Source organism: Chiloscyllium plagiosum, unplaced genomic scaffold (assembly GCF_037043375.1).
Source record: "Chiloscyllium plagiosum isolate Xiang-an unplaced genomic scaffold, Cpla_swu_hap1 HiC_scaffold_39, whole genome shotgun sequence".
Taxonomy (NCBI): Eukaryota; Metazoa; Chordata; class Chondrichthyes; order Orectolobiformes; family Hemiscylliidae; genus Chiloscyllium; species Chiloscyllium plagiosum.
Genome location: NW_028270177.1, coordinates 22,589,416 through 22,605,158, shown reverse-complemented (window position 1 = coordinate 22,605,158; position 15,743 = coordinate 22,589,416). Strand labels below are relative to the sequence as shown.

Genomic DNA, 15,743 nt, shown 5'->3' with positions numbered 1-15,743 from the left:
CTCAATGACAGAGGCCCCAGGTGCTTCTACTGAAATGACCTTATCCAGCCTGAATAAGGATTGTGGTTGGATTGTACATGAACATTACACAAGGCCTTACTGATATTATCGAAACAATGAAGTTTGTTTTCTTCAAGATGATGGCCGTATGGACAATAGTAATGGCAGAACAGAGATATTCATTCCTGGAAGTGTTGTCTTTTAGCCTCCTTTAAATCAGGGATCTGTTGCAGAAAGCAAGGCAGAACTAGATGCCAATACAACAGCTCAAAACAATAGTTACCACAAGGCAAGACCCTCATTCAGTTCTGAGAGTCAATAGTAAGCGACCATTCAACTATCTCACATTTCCCAAATACTGAGGTGGCACCCGGAGAAAACATGAGGGGCTGCTCTCCAGTCAACACTATTGCAAGAAGAAGCACATTGACAAGAAAAACCAACCAAAATGTCTTATCATTATAAATATGTTATGGTTTCAGTCAAGTTGTTGTGCAAAGAGCTGTCATTCTTGGTGAATAAATTGGAAGCTGCATTCATCAGGTGGTGTATATTCATCTCTGACTGAAGATGGAGGTGGATGGGGGCTGAAATGGAACAAAACATCAAGAGAATCTATGCAGATACAATCTAAAAAAACTAGCAAATCAAGTGCACACTGGTATCTGTAAAGAAGGGCATCTTAGAAAAATACGCAAGAGGATTAATCATTTATTGTATTTGTCTGAAGGTGGTTGGAAATACTTCAGCCTCGTCCAATGCATTTATTTTCTGAGCTCTGCCAACATGGAAATGCTTATGGAGTTTCCTCCGGCTGTTCATTGCCTAATTGCACAGCACCATTGGATGCAACAGGATTCAGTTGGCTGTCGGACAGCTTAGCTCAAAAATGCTCTCCTTGAAGTGATTCAGTTCCTCAGCAACAGGTTCCATGTTTGCATACTTCTCCCTATATTATGCTGGTCCCATTTTTTTTAACATGAGTGTGTCCTAGCTTCACCAGATTGGCACTAGTTCTCAGGTATGTGCAATGCTGGCTTGCATGACAGTCTTCTGTAACTCTCACTCAGTATTTTCATCTAGCTTGATGGTGATGGGGGAGTGAGATTTGAGGTTATGAGGCTATAAATTGTGGTGGAATGCAATTCTTCCACTGCTAATGGACTACAGTGCTTCATGGGGACCAGTTTTGTGCTACTGGATTGTTTTTTTAATCTATTTCATTGATACCAGGTATTCACAGCCACCAGTGAACATGGGAAGTTTGTTCCTGACTCTTGAAATGATGTTCTTTCCTGGGTCAATGGAAGTGAGTTATACAGTCATAGAGCTGTGCAGCATGGAAACAGACCCTTCAGTCCAACTCATCCACGCCGATCAGATATCCTAAATTAATGTAGTCCCATTTGCTAGTATTTGGCCCATATCCTTCTAAACCATTCCTATTCATATGCCCATCCAGATACCTTTTAAATGATGTAATTGTCCCAGCCTCCACCATTTCCTCTGGCAGCTCATTCCATACACACACCACACTGCATGAAAAAGTTTCCCTTAGGTCCCTTTTAAATCTTTCCCCTCTCACCATAAAGCTATGCCTTCTATTTTGGACTCCCCAGCCTGGGGAAAAGACCTTGACGACTGTATTTACCCTACCCATGCCCCCCATGACTTTATAGACCTCTATAATGTCATCCCACAGTCTTTGACACTGCAGAGAAAACAGCCCCAGCCTATTTAGCCTCTCCCTGTAGCTCAAACCCTCCAAACCTGGCAACATCCTTGTAAATTAGCGAGTTTTGAGAAGATTTGTAGCTCAGGTTGAGGTTTTGGATGTAGGTTTGTTCGCTGAGCTGAAAGGTTAATTTCCAGACGTTTTGTTACCTTACTAGGTAACATCTTTAGTGGGCCTCATGCAAAGCAATGCTGAAAATTCCTGCTCTCTATTTATATGTTTGGGTTTCTTTGCAGCACCTCACATTTATCTAAATTATCTAAATCAAAGAAACCCAAACATATAAATAGAAAGCAGAAATTTTCAGCATTGCTTTGCATGAGGTCCACTGAAGATGTTATCTAGTAAGGTAACGAAACGCCTGGAAATGAACCTTTCAGCTCAGCGAGTAAACCTACATCCAAAATCCTTGTAAATCTTTTCTGAACTCCTTCAAGTTTCACAGCATCCTTACTGTAGCAGGGAGACCAGAATTGCATGCAATATTCCAAAAGTGGTTGAAGCAATGTCCTGTACAGCTGCAACATGACATCCTAACTCCTATACTCAATGCATTGACCAAAAATGGCAAGCATACAAACACCTTCTTCATTATCCTCTCGAACTGAGACTCCACTTTCAAGGAACTATGAAACTGCATTCCAAGGTCTCTTTGTTCAGCCACATTCCCATGGCCTTATCATTAGGTGTTAATAGTTCTGCCCTGATTTGCAGCACTTCACATTTATCTAAATTAAACTCCATCTGCCACTCCTTGACCCATTGACCCATCTGATCAAGATCCTGTTGTAATCTGAGGTAACCTCCTTTGCTATCCACGACACCTCCAATTTTGGTGTCATCTGCAAACTTACTAAATATACCTCCTATGTTCACATCCAAATCATTTATATAAATGATGAAATGCAGTGGGCCCAGCACAGATCTTGTAGCACACCACTGGTCACAGGCCTCCAGACTGAAAAACAACCATCCACCACCACCCTGCATCTTCTACCTTCGAGCCAGTTCTGTATCCAAATGGCTAATGCTCCCTGTATTCCATGTGATCTAATCTTCCTAACCAGTCCCCCATGCATAACCTTGTCGAATGTCTTATTGAACTTCATATTGATCACGTCCGCCTCTGTGCCTTCATCAATCCTCTTCATTACTTCTTCACAAAAATCAACCAAGTTAGTGAGACACAATTTCCCACGCACAAAGCCATGTCACTATCCCTAATCAGTCCTTGCATTTCCAAATACATGTAAATCCTGTGCCTCAGGATTCCCTCCAACAACATGCTCATCACTGATGTCAGCGTCACCATCTACAGTTCCCTGGCTTTTCCTTATCACCTTTATTAAATAATGGCATCACATTGGCCACCCTCCAGTCTTCAAATACCTCATCTGTAGCTATTCATGATACAAATATCTCAGCAAGGAGCCCAGCAATCACTTCCCTAGCTTCCCACAGTGTTTTAAGGTACACCTGCTCAGGTCCTGGGGATTTATTCACCTTTATGCACCTTAAGACGTGCAGCACCCCCTCCTCTGTAATATGGACATTTTCAAGATTTTGCTATTTATTGCCCCACATTCTTTATCTTCCATGTCCTTCTCCACAGTAAATACTGATGCAAAATACTCATTTAATATCTTCCCCATCAACTGTGGTTCCACACATAGGCATCCTTGCTGATCTTTAAGGGGCCCTATTCTCTCCCTTGTTACTCTTATGTTATCCATGATATAAGAAAATGAGATAGATGTGAGAGTTGAGTCCCAGTCATTTACATGCCCAGTTATCTGATATATGCAATTACAATAAATTGAATGTGGAAAGTCCAAGGCTACATTTCAGATCAGTTCATAAGTTTCTGAACTAAATGTCATTGAAACTGGAAAGTTTAAACTGTTTCCTCTTTCTGAGGAAACAATTAAACTAGTGAGGTTCAAATTTCATGCTGTGCAAGTGAATGGATTTTGAGTGAGTTTGAAATAGAGTCTCAACTATAGTTTATGTGAAAGTCTGCCATTTTACCTTCAATCTAATTGGAAATCATTTACGCAATGAGGAAATTAACTCTTCTACTTTCACTCAGAAAATATTACTGATAAATGCAATGGAATTGTGTGTACTTGTTCAGATTGTTGTGATTTTCCCTACAACCATCTTATAGCACTGAGCAAATTTTCAACCCCAATCTTAAGCTTGGTAGAGATACTGCCCTCTAAGTAACCTTAATATGAATATAGAAACAGGGCAAGGTCATTCAGTCCCTGGAGCCTGCTCTGTGTTTCTAGATCATCACATATCAATGTTATTTTTTCATGTAGTCCCATATTCCTTGATGATCTTAGTATCTATAAATCAATCATTCTCTATCTTGAACATTCTCAATGACAGAGCTTCTACAGCCTTCGGAGGTAGAGTTCCGAAGATTTCCCACACTCTGAATAAAGAAATTCCTCCTTCTCCTAATCCTAACTCGCCTGCACATTATACTGAAACTCTGATCTGTGACTCTCAGTCCTACCCTCAACCAAGGGAAACAATTTTCCAGCATCAGTCCCCATCAAACCCCTAGAATTATTTTATGTTTTAATGAGATCATGTGGAATTCTTCTAAACTCCTGAGATGAAAAGCCCAGTCTCCTCAATCTCTCCTCATAAAACAATCCCACCATCCCCGGGATCAATCTGGGAACCATTCCTCTGCCCTCCTTTTGTAGAGAGTGTGACTTTCCTTAAATAGGAGGAACAGAGCTGCATACAATATTTACAGATGCAGTATTATCAAGGTTTATATATTTGAAGGAAGACACCTCCTACACTCAAATCCTCTTGCGGTCAAATTACAAAAGATAATTTAATGACTTAACTGTGAAATATTACATTTTTCTAATGTTTTTAACATTATAGCCAGATTTTGGCTAGTCATTTAGGGAATTGCTTAGTCTGTATGATCCTCCTTCTGCTTCTTATTAAAATTGTACATAACCCATCATAATTAATTGCCCAGATTCAAGACATGACAAATTCAAATATGATGTATCCCACCAGCCCTTATCTCATGGGGAACTCTGCCAATGCTCAGGAATTGGGAGTTTTATAAGCAGTGTACCCACTTACAGGAAACTCCCTTGAATAACCCTCAGTATGGGCCCATGTAGATCACATACCTCTGTAAATTGCCTGTCTGTTGGAGGGACAGGGGAAGCCAGGTATCTGTTTCGGCATCAAATGTGCTATCCAAACCAAACCTAACAACAACGATTCCAGTGAGATGATGCTGGAGTTTATTAATTCGTGCAAGTTTATCAACTTCGACGCCAATTTTTGTACTGGCAGCTAGTCATTTGGATTTATCTAATCTCCAATATCTCGCATTGCATGTGGATGATAGCAAAGTTCCCTTCTTCTGAATATGGCCCTACTTTATTTCTACCAAATTACACCAAATTCTACCTCAATATTAATTTTGACTTTGTTCAATGCAGCAGAAGGGAGCCTGGACTTTGGGCAGCTGGTTGTGTCGCCAGGAGCTGCTCTCTCCTCGGTAATGGGGACAACCGTTCCAAGATGCAAGAAAAAGTCGAGAAAAGTTGCAGATTCTTCTTTTTCTCTCATCAAAGCCGATAAGTCTCTGAATGTTTTAAACTTGACCACATCCACCAGTCACCTTTAGCTGGGAGAGAGCAGCAAATGGAAGGAGAAAATAAAAATCATTTTGCTACCACACTGAGAGGACTTGTGCAAATATTGATCTGATCTCGATTGGCGGTGGAACATCGTTATCAGCCCGTGCCCAGTGTTAGTCCCAGTGACCGAAGTTCAGGGCGCTGAACTGCTAAAAGGCACAGTCTCGTAATTGGACTTCCTTTAACAGCAGAAAGCCCAGGGAGCGACAATGGAGACACAGAGCCAGAAGCACAGCCTGATAGACAAATGCAAACTAAAGAATAGATGGATTAAAGAAGGGCTCGCCGAATTTTTGGGAACATTTATACTGATTGTAAGTATAGCACTGCTGCGTTTCCATGTGATGCTACAGCACCTTCCAGCCCAGGCACCTGACACAGGGTTAATCAGACTTTGTTGGATTTGTGAAGTTCTCTTTTAACCGCCAAGACATATCCCAAGTCCAGTGATGTTTTATGAAGGAGGAAATATTAAGTAGGCACGTGCAAGTGTTGCCTTCTGCAAGGTGCAAGAAAGAACCGCCAGGAAATTTGAAACAGAGAGCAAACTGTAAACAAAAAAAGGGACAGATCACTGTACATTAATGAGCTCTGTTTTGTTATCACAAAGAATAGAGTCAAGTTGGCGAACTGTGTATGCATTTAGCGAACAGCCTTGTTGCTGTCGTTTTCACCAGTTAAGAACTGAAGCACTATTCCTGATTTCCTAGGTGTAACGGAATATTGCCAAGAGCATAAAGAAAATATTTTGAAATTGTTTAAACGCGCGTGGCTGCTCGCACTGCCTGCACGTACTCAGATAACGGGAGCAAAATTCAGGGTCAGTTCAAGAGAGAACGAAATTGCATTTATATAACGCCTTACATCTCCTCAGGATGTCCCAAAGCGTTTCACAGCCCGAACAGAAATACTTTTCCAGCGTGAGCCATTCTCACGAAATCGCACAGCACAGAAGGAGACCATTTCATTCGTGAAGTCCGTGCTGGCTCCACTGCTATAACCTTTAGTGGAAACAAAAATGATATGTATAAGTTTTCCACCTAGCATCTACAGTTCCTGCTCAGGGTGGGGGGAGAGGGGAGAGAGGTGACAGCGTTGGGTTACATTCTTGATCAAAATAGAGGGCTTTCTAACAAGACAGCCCCACTTCCCTACTCCCCAGTTCCTCACCCATCCCCTGCCCTTATTTTACAGGAATAAATGCAATGGGTGAATGTCCTTTAATTTCTAATCAATTTAATGGAAGTGGTCTGGTTTGTGCTTAGGACCTTGTACAATTTGCACTTTGTTATGCTTTCACTGTCCTTTAAAAAATGTTAAAGGTGATATTTATATATCTCCAACCATCCCCAGTTCAAATAGTTTGATTGATCCATTGTTTTATTCTGACACTGAAGGTGGAATTAGCATGGAGCTATGGAAGATGGCAATTTCCAAGATGTCTCTCTCAGTTGGAGACTATTTTCTAACAACCATTACCCTTGATATGATAACCTGCGGCCTTAGTCTGGAATTTGGTACATTGCAGCAGTCACCGTGTTTGAAAAGTATTTCTTTGGGACTTGCTGTGATCATGAAAGGCTTTATATAAATACAAATACATTTATTCATTGCTTCGCCCTTTCTTTCACTCTCTCCTCATCTCTTTCAGCTCCACTTCTTTTCTCATACTTTTTTTCACTTTCTTGTCATCTTTTAATGGAGATACTAATTCATTTCATTTAAATGTGTTTTATGCCACATTCATGTTAATATGTCAAATGTTTAACGTTTCACAACTTTATGCACATTGAAGAGATTTTGTTACAACATCTTCCACAGAATATATTTTAAGCAATAGCATTGTAAATTTTGCTCAAAATTCTGTATATTGCAGCTGTTTGGTTGTGGTTCACTTGCCCAATCAATACTGAGCAGAGGAGTATATGGCAACATGCTGACAGTTGCCATTGGCTTTCCATTTGGAATCACCATAGCTGTTTATGCTACCATAGGAGTATCAGGTAAGTGCTGAGCATTATCCTGGATACTGTGAAAAAAAATAGGGAATTTGAAATGTCAACACAGAAGGTAAATCCATGCTTTCTTACTCTACTATAGCCTCTAAACTGTTGGCAATACTGAAGATCATTTGAAGGCAGCTTCAAGAACAGAGAACAGATACAGCCCTCAATATGAACAGATCCAGAAATAAACATTTTCCTTAACTAGCCAGTTTCTTATAAAATGTTCAGGTCATACTTTTGCATTTTAATAAAAATTAGATTAGATTCCCTACAGTGTGGAAACAGGCCCTTCAGCCCAACATGTCCACACCAACCCTCTGAACAGTAACCCACCCAGAGCCATTTCCCTCTGACTAATGCACCTAACACTGCAGGCAATTTAGCATGGCCAGTTCACCTGACCTGCACAGCTTTTGGATTGTGGGAGGAAACCAGAGCAAACCCGCACAGACAGAATGTGCAAACTCCTAACAGACAGGTACCTGAGGCTGGAATTGAACCTGGGACCCTGGTGCTGAAAGGCAGTAGTGCTAACCACTGAGGCACCGTGCCACCTAACTTAAATGGTTCAAATAACTCAATATATCATTAAATTATTTACAAAACAAAACAGCTCTAAAAGGCTAATTTTAAACAGTTGGATGAATGGTTCTCTTGATTTCATTTACTACATTTCTTTCAACATATTAGGCAGTATTTTACACTTTGCCTGTAAACTTTCCATGGAAATTTTCCAAGTTGGTGTCAGCAGGGCACCACATTACATGACACCTGCATGAACAACTGCACATCTCCTTAAGCAGTCAGTTTCAAAGAACTGAAATTAACTAGAGGCTGAATCAAGTCAGCATCAAATCATGTACAGAAAGTAAAAAAAAAAGAGGGAAAGAAAAACTAGATCAAGAGAAAAGATAAGAGATTGAAAAACAAATTGATATAAAATAATAGAATCCCTACAGTTTGAAAGGAGGCCATTCAGCCTGAGTTTCCACTGGTCCTCTGAAGAGCATGCCACCCACCCACCCTATTTCTGTAACCCTGCATTCCCCTTGGCTAAACTACCTATCCTGGACACAATGGGTAATTTAGCACAGCTAATCCACCTCAACTGCAAATCTCCAACAATAATTAAAATCAGAAGGCAACAAATCTCCATACTTGTAAAGTTAATTTTCAGCATGAGGAAAATTCATTTGACAGTAATTGAAACTACCATGCTATTGAACTATATTAAAACAGGAATGGGAAAGCCCTAAATTTCTGTGGCAGGCTTAATGCTTCTCGACAATATCTATTCAGGAGTTTCAGTCTGTTCAGTATTTTTGAACTGGGTGTCAAATGACAAAGTACTTTTTTCATGCACATCATTTATGTGTGAGACATCTGAAGCAGCAACTTTCAGATGTTTGCATTAATTCTACCTGGGAACTGGCTGAAGTTGTTGTCCAATATGAAATAATGCAGAGCACTATTCGTCCCACTGTTAATAGTATGGCAATTCTTTTACATGTTTTATATCATTTAACCTGATCCATCATAATACCTATTCAAATCTTATTTGAACTGAAAAAAAAGAAAAGCCTCAATCTGTTACAATTTCAGTATCTTTCAAAGCCCCTGTTCACATCTAAAGACGTAAGGCAAAAGCTCTCAGGAAGCCCACACCCTGTCTATTCCAAGATGCTTAAACCTCATAGATAGAATGAATTATCCTTTGTCTTGAGTTATGTCAGTGCATTGATGTACAGGTATGCATCATTTCATCCTGAATACTTTGATAAATACAGAGCCATTTGCTGACAAAATGTATTTTTAGGCTGAGCTAAAATTCAATGTACATGGAAGCAAAATAGAAACATAGTATTGGTCTTTCTTTCACACTTTAAATGCATTATCTGAAACTAAAAAGCTTTTGTGGAATTCTAGATTATTTTTCAGACTCATTTAAATTTGACCTCGAACTAATTTTCAGGTGCTTCAGCTGTGGAGTTCAGTCCGTTGCGAGGATATAACTTTGGTTCAGCTAAGTGAAATTTTAAAAACCAGCAAAATCTACAATTATTAATCTCTGCAGATGCTGGAAACCAGATTCTAGATTAGAGTGGTGCTAGAAAAACACAGCAGTTCAGGCAGCATCCGAGGAGCAGGAAAATCGATGTTTCGGGCAAAAGCCCTTCATCAGGAATAGAGGCAGAGTGCCTGCAGGGTGGAGAGATAAATGACAGGTGAGTGGGGGTGGGGAGAAAATAGCATAGAGTATAATAGGTGAATGGGGGTGGATGGAGGTGATAGGTCGGGGAGGAGGGTGGGGGAAGGTAGCAAAGAGTACACTGGGTGAATGGGAGCTGGGGATGAAGGTGATAGGTCAGAGAGGAGGGTGGAGTGGATAGGTGGAAAGGAAGATAAGCAGGTAGGACAAGTCACAAGGATAGTGCTAAGCTGGAAGTTTGGAACTGGGGTGAGGTGGGGGAAGGGGAAATGAGGAAACTGACGAAATCCATATTGATGCCTTGGGGTTGAGGTGTTCTGAGGCAGAAGATGAGGCGTTCTTCCTCCAGGAGTCGGGTGGTGAGGGAGCGGCGGTGGAGGAGGCCCAGGACCTCCATGTCCTCGGCAGAGTGGGAGGGGGAGTTGAAATGTTGGGCCACAGGGCGGTGTGGTTGATTGATGCGGGTGTCCCAGAGATGTTCCCTAAAGCGCTCTGCTAGGAGGCGTTCAGTCTCCCCAATGTAGAGGAGACCACATTGGGAGCAACGGATACAATAAATGATATTGGTGGATGTGCAGGTAAAACTTTGATGGATGTGGAAGGCTCCTTTAGGGCCTTGGATGGAGGTGAGGGAGGAGGTGTGGGCGCAGGTTTTGCAATTCCTGCGGTGTCAGGGGAAGGTGCCAGGACTGGATGGTGGGTTATTGGGGGGCATGGACCTGACCAGGTAGTCACAGAGAGAACGGTCTTTGCAGAAGGCGGAAAGGGGTGGGGAGGGAAATATATCCCTGGTGGTGGGAAATATATCCCATTTGGAGGTGGCGGAAATGTTGTTGGATGATGCAGTTAATGCAAAGGTTGGTAGGGTGGAAGGTGAGCACCGGGGGGGTTCTATCCTTGTTATGGTTGGAGGGGTGAGGTCTGAGGGCGGAGGTACGGGATGTGGACGAGATGCATTGGAGGGCACCTTTAACTACGTGGGAAGGGAAATTGCAGTCTCAAAAGAAGGAGGCCATCTGTTGTGTTCTGTGGTGGAACTGGTCCTCCTGGGAGCAGTTAGGTGGAGGCGGAAGAATTGGGAATAAGGGATGGCATTTTTGCAGGAGGTGGGGTGGGAAGAGGTGTAATGCAGGTAGCTGTGGGAATCGGTGGGTTTGTAAAAATCTTGGTGTCAAGTCGGTCATCATTAATGGAGATGGAGAGGTCCAGGAAGGGGAGGGAGGTCCAGGTAAATTTAAGGTCAGGGTGGAATGTGTCGGTGAAGTTGATGAATTGTTCAACCTCCTCGTGGGAGCACGAGATGGTGCCAATGCAGTCATCAATGTAGCGGAGGAAGAGGTGGGGAGTGGTGCAGGTGTGACTGCGGAAGATGGACTGTTCTACTTAGCCAACAAAGAGACAGGCATAGCTGGGGCCGAAACGGGTGCTCATGGCTACCCCTTTGGTTTGGATTCGAAGGAGAAATTGTTAAGGGTGAGGACCAGTTCAGTCAAAGAAATGAGAGTGTTGGTGGAAGGTTACTGTTGGGGACATCGGGAGAGGAAGAAACAGAGGTTTTGGAGGCCCAGGTCATGACGGATGGAGGTGTAGAGGAATTGGATATCCATGGTGAAGATGAGGCGTTGGGGGCCGGGGAAACGGTAGTCTTGGAGGAGGTGGAGGGCGTGGGTGGTGTCTCGAACGTATGCGGGGAGTTCCTGGACCAGGGGGGATAGGACAGTATCAAGGTAGGTGGAGATAAGTTCAGTGGGGCAGGAGCATGCTGAGACAATGGGTCGGCCAGGGTGGTCAGGCTTGTGGATCTTGGGAAGGATGTAGAACCGGGCAGTGCGGGGTTCCCGGACTATGAGGTTGGAAGCTGTGGTTGGGAGATCTCCTGAGGTGATGAGGTTCTGTATGGTCTGGGAGATGATGGTTTGGTAATGGAGGGGGTGGGGTCATGGTTGAGGGGGCGGTAGGAGGAGGTGTCTTCGAGTTGGCGTCTGGCTTCAGTGGTGTAGAGGTCAGTGTGCCAGACTACCACTTCACCCCTTTTATCAGCTGGTTTGATGGTGAGGTTTGGATTGGAGCAGAGGGACTGGAGGGCTGCGCATTGTGAGGGTGAGAGGTTGGAGTGGGGGAGGGGGGTAGACAGGTTGAGGCGATTAATGTCCCAGCGGCAGTTGGAACATTTCAAGGGTGGGTAATAGGCCAGCACGGGGTGTCCAGGTGCATGGGGGTCTAGGCAACTTCTGATTTGTGAACAACAAACAAAAATTTACTATGATTAATGATCTTTTTGGGGAGGAGACATCCAGACATTTTCTTGACAACTGGCCATCAATATTCATTCTTTCATTCTTTGTAACTGGGTATTAAACTACACCTACTCTAGCTGTTTGATAAGCTATGCCAAACTTGAATTGTAATGCTATTGGAATGTAATATTTACACAAGCTCCTTGTCTAAATGTCTTCAAGTATCATCCACATTGAATATCATACCAATCTATTTCATTAGTACATAATTTGTCCAGTCAGAAGTATACACTTGTTTGCTGACAATTTCACTGCTAAAAGAGACAAAGGAAAATAAATGTTACACCCCAATGGCTTTGACTCAAAAGGTTTTCTTTTGTTATTTGGATAGCAAAATACTTTAACACACCTAAATCTCACCGGGAAATGATCTAATTATGTTATTATGTAGACAGGATTTGCCATTATCATATGATCCTTGTCTTTCTACCACTTGAAGGCTTCCAATCAATTTGTTCACAAGAGAAACTAGAAAATTAGGGCTTTTTTTGGTGAAAACCACCACTAAAGTATGTTTTTGTCAGCAAATCAAAAGCGTAAGGTGTAAAGATATGAAAGATCAATCTCAGGATATAAGATCAAATTCAGAAGGATTGCCATTATCAAATAAACTTGTTCAATAAGCAGGAAAAGTGATCAAGTTATTAACTTTGATGAAATTCAATTGGAGGGAGAGAAAAAGCTTGCGATGCATTCCACAGCTTATTTGATTTTCAATGTGCTTTTTTTTGTGTTGGACTAACCCTGGCTATTACTTTTAACAAACTTATTCAGAATGGTAGCTTAATTTACGCTGCCAAGTGATATTCAGATTAAAATGAACATATCATCTTTGCTTAATCTCTGCAATTACTATGGAGGGTCATCTCTGTTCTGTAGAAGAGGCAATCAGAAATGCAAAAGATTTGGATTTTTGTGACAGGCTTCATTTAGCCTCACAAAAATGGTGGATTTATTCAGGTTGTTTTTTGAACAAAATAGCTTATTGCAAGAAACTCAGAAATGTTCTTCAATGTCTTCCCAATGTCACTCAAATATCAAAATATAAATGCTGAATTTTGTTACTGTATGGTAAATAGTGACATTTATTTGGTAAGAGATTTAGTTTCCCACACTAAGATGAGGAGTAAATGGTTTACAGGGAATCTGAATTTTTTTTCCCCACTAGGAGGAGGAGGTGGAAAAGTGGAATGTGCTGTTTGAGGGACCAGTGGAGGCAGGTGCTCTCACAACATTTAAGGAACATCTGAGTGAGCACTTAAAATGCCAGGGCTTGGTGGACAATGGATCAAGTTCAGATCAACAGGATTCATACAGTTTGGTGTTTGCTGATCAGAATAGTGGTCAAAGCACCTGTTTCTATGCTGTATAACCGTATGAGCAATAAAACTTTGACTGCCTTGTCAACTGACTTTCTATTTTAATCCCAAACATAGTCCATTCTCAGAGGGTTATGATAGTGATCTTTTCCTGAACATGTAGATGATTTGATAAAGACACACAGCTTTATCTTATGAATTATGATATTTCCACACCCATTAGATAAGTTGCACAGAATAGAAATTACTGTGTGGACAGTCATGAGTCACCTATCAAACAGGCAAACACCTGTGGGGACAAAGTAACGTAGTACTTTAGCACACTGTTCATTCACCTTTGGAGTTTATATCCGATCAATAGCAGTTCCCTCGCTGTGCAGGCTCTAAGCCTCTTTAGTGATTATCCAATTCTTTGCAGTGACAAACCTGAACACATAAATAATTGTGTTTAGAGTCCACAAATAGAATGTGTGTTTGCAAAGTAAAATTTAAATTAATTTTCTTATGTACTTTGTATTCTCCTCACACTTCTTTTCTCACTGCGTGTGCAGATCCTTGTTTAGTTCTCGCCCTCACAGCAAGTTGGAGTTTGGTTTCTGACCCCTTCCCACATCTGGGAATCGGTCAGTAGAATTGTCATACCGGTGCTCCATCCCATTGTTTTGAACATGATGTAAAAAAAAATTCCTTCCTGCTTACTTCAGATTTCCTTTGTCTGTTCCAAGCCTTTAATAATTCTGACATGATACATCTTCTCTCACCACTTCCATGATTTTGAGACTCCTTTTCCTTGCTTTTTAGAGATCTGTCTTCCTTCAATAAATCAGCAATTCACATTTCAGTATCTCCACAGTGCTTTTTGCTCTGTTTTAGAAACTTAGTTCGTAAACTTCACTTGTACTGTTGAAGCATGTTCCAGAAATCCATGATCAGCAAAAATTGAGCAACTATGCATCAGCTTCAGCACTCAGTTAATGAGATTGCTCGAAACAGAGTTTTACAGGCAGGAGTAGTAGTAAATGAAGCTTTACACTGACTGTTGGGGTTGGTTATGCTCAGTTAGCTGGACTGTTAGTTTGCAAAGCGGTATGATGACGATAGCATGGGTTCAATTCCTCTACTGGCTGAGGTTACCATAAAGGATTCTCCTTCTCAACCCCTCCCTTTCCCTAAGGTGTGGTGACCCTCAGGTTGAATTACCACAAGTCTTCTTTCTCGAATGAGAATGCAGCCATATGGTCTGGTAAGACTGTGGCAACTTGACACTGATTGTCAATTTATATTTATATAACAAATTGCATTTGTTGTAATGCATCAAATTTGCATTGTTTACATAACTGCGTATTTCTGCAACTACTCAAAAAAGGAGGCAATGTTATCCATCTCTTATTGCACAATCAGACTTCAGAGAATGGATTGGTATAAATACAAGTAATAGCATCTGTTATAAAAGCCCATGAACACATGAGAAGTCCACAGGAGAAAGGATAAAAGTTAATAAGCATTGTGCTAATAGAGTACAAATGATTCTTTTGATTGTTATTTGAATACATATGTTCTAAATAAACACATCAAAATTCAAAGAATCCACTCGTCTTAGAGCATCAGCAGTGTAAAATAGTTCGTTGCTGGGTCTATGTCATTGTATTGCAATGACCCAGTAACTTGGATTAATGTTCCATGGAGTTAAGTGCATTTGTTTTAGAAATGTTCTTTAACAGAACAAATGCTTATGACGTGGTTACTTAAAGGGTAAATGATGCTTGCAATTCCAGCAATCTTCTTTGATAATGTTCTATTAATAAGTTCAATACATTGAAATTCTTCACGGTTATGTGTTCTATGAACAACCACCTCTTATGCTTAGAATTGACAATTTATCTTTGTTATAGAGAACAGTACAATCCACTCTATACATTTAGTACAAGGTGCAATATTAATCTTTGATAAAGTGGAATCCTATTCTGATAGAATACCAAGACACTACAATAATCAAACTACTCCCATAAAATCCATCGCAATTATTACCAAATGTCCCTTTCACCAATTTACAATCACTGTTAAGCTCCTTAACCATTGTAATATTTTTAAGAACATGTATTGATAACTGAACATTTTACATAGATGTAAAAATGAATGTAGCAGTGTGTTTTCATGCCAAAGAACCACACTTCCTACCTTACAATGATATTCTTAAACTCTTGGAACTTATTTTTTTTATCATTTAAAGTGACTGTGCTGAAAAACATGTCACAACATGGATGGCTTTGAACCTAAGGTTCTCAAAACTTTCCACCAGTGGACTTTCTTTATCTCTCATCCAGACTCGGTGCAGACTAATTTGGGCCAATTCTTGACTTTGTGCAATAGTGTAAAATTGCCAATTGTAAACCATCGGCATGTTCTGCAATTTTCTCATTGTATTTCTATGGATATTATGGAGCTAGTTAAAAATGAAAATCAGGTTCACTCTAGCTTTTATAAAGAT

General features: G+C 41.0%; 1 protein-coding gene across 1 annotated transcript in view; it reads left to right on the top strand.

Moving 5' to 3' along the window:
- Positions 1–5,575: 5,575 nt before the first annotated feature.
- Positions 5,576–15,743, top strand: part of aqp9b (aquaporin 9b) — a 72,468-nt gene continuing 62,300 nt past the window's right edge. The window contains exons 1-2 of the mRNA XM_043677452.2: positions 5,576–5,738; positions 7,301–7,427. Of these exons, the coding sequence (XP_043533387.1) occupies positions 5,634–5,738; positions 7,301–7,427 (232 nt within the window). The 5' untranslated portion in view covers positions 5,576–5,633. The remainder of the gene's footprint in view (positions 5,739–7,300; positions 7,428–15,743) is intronic.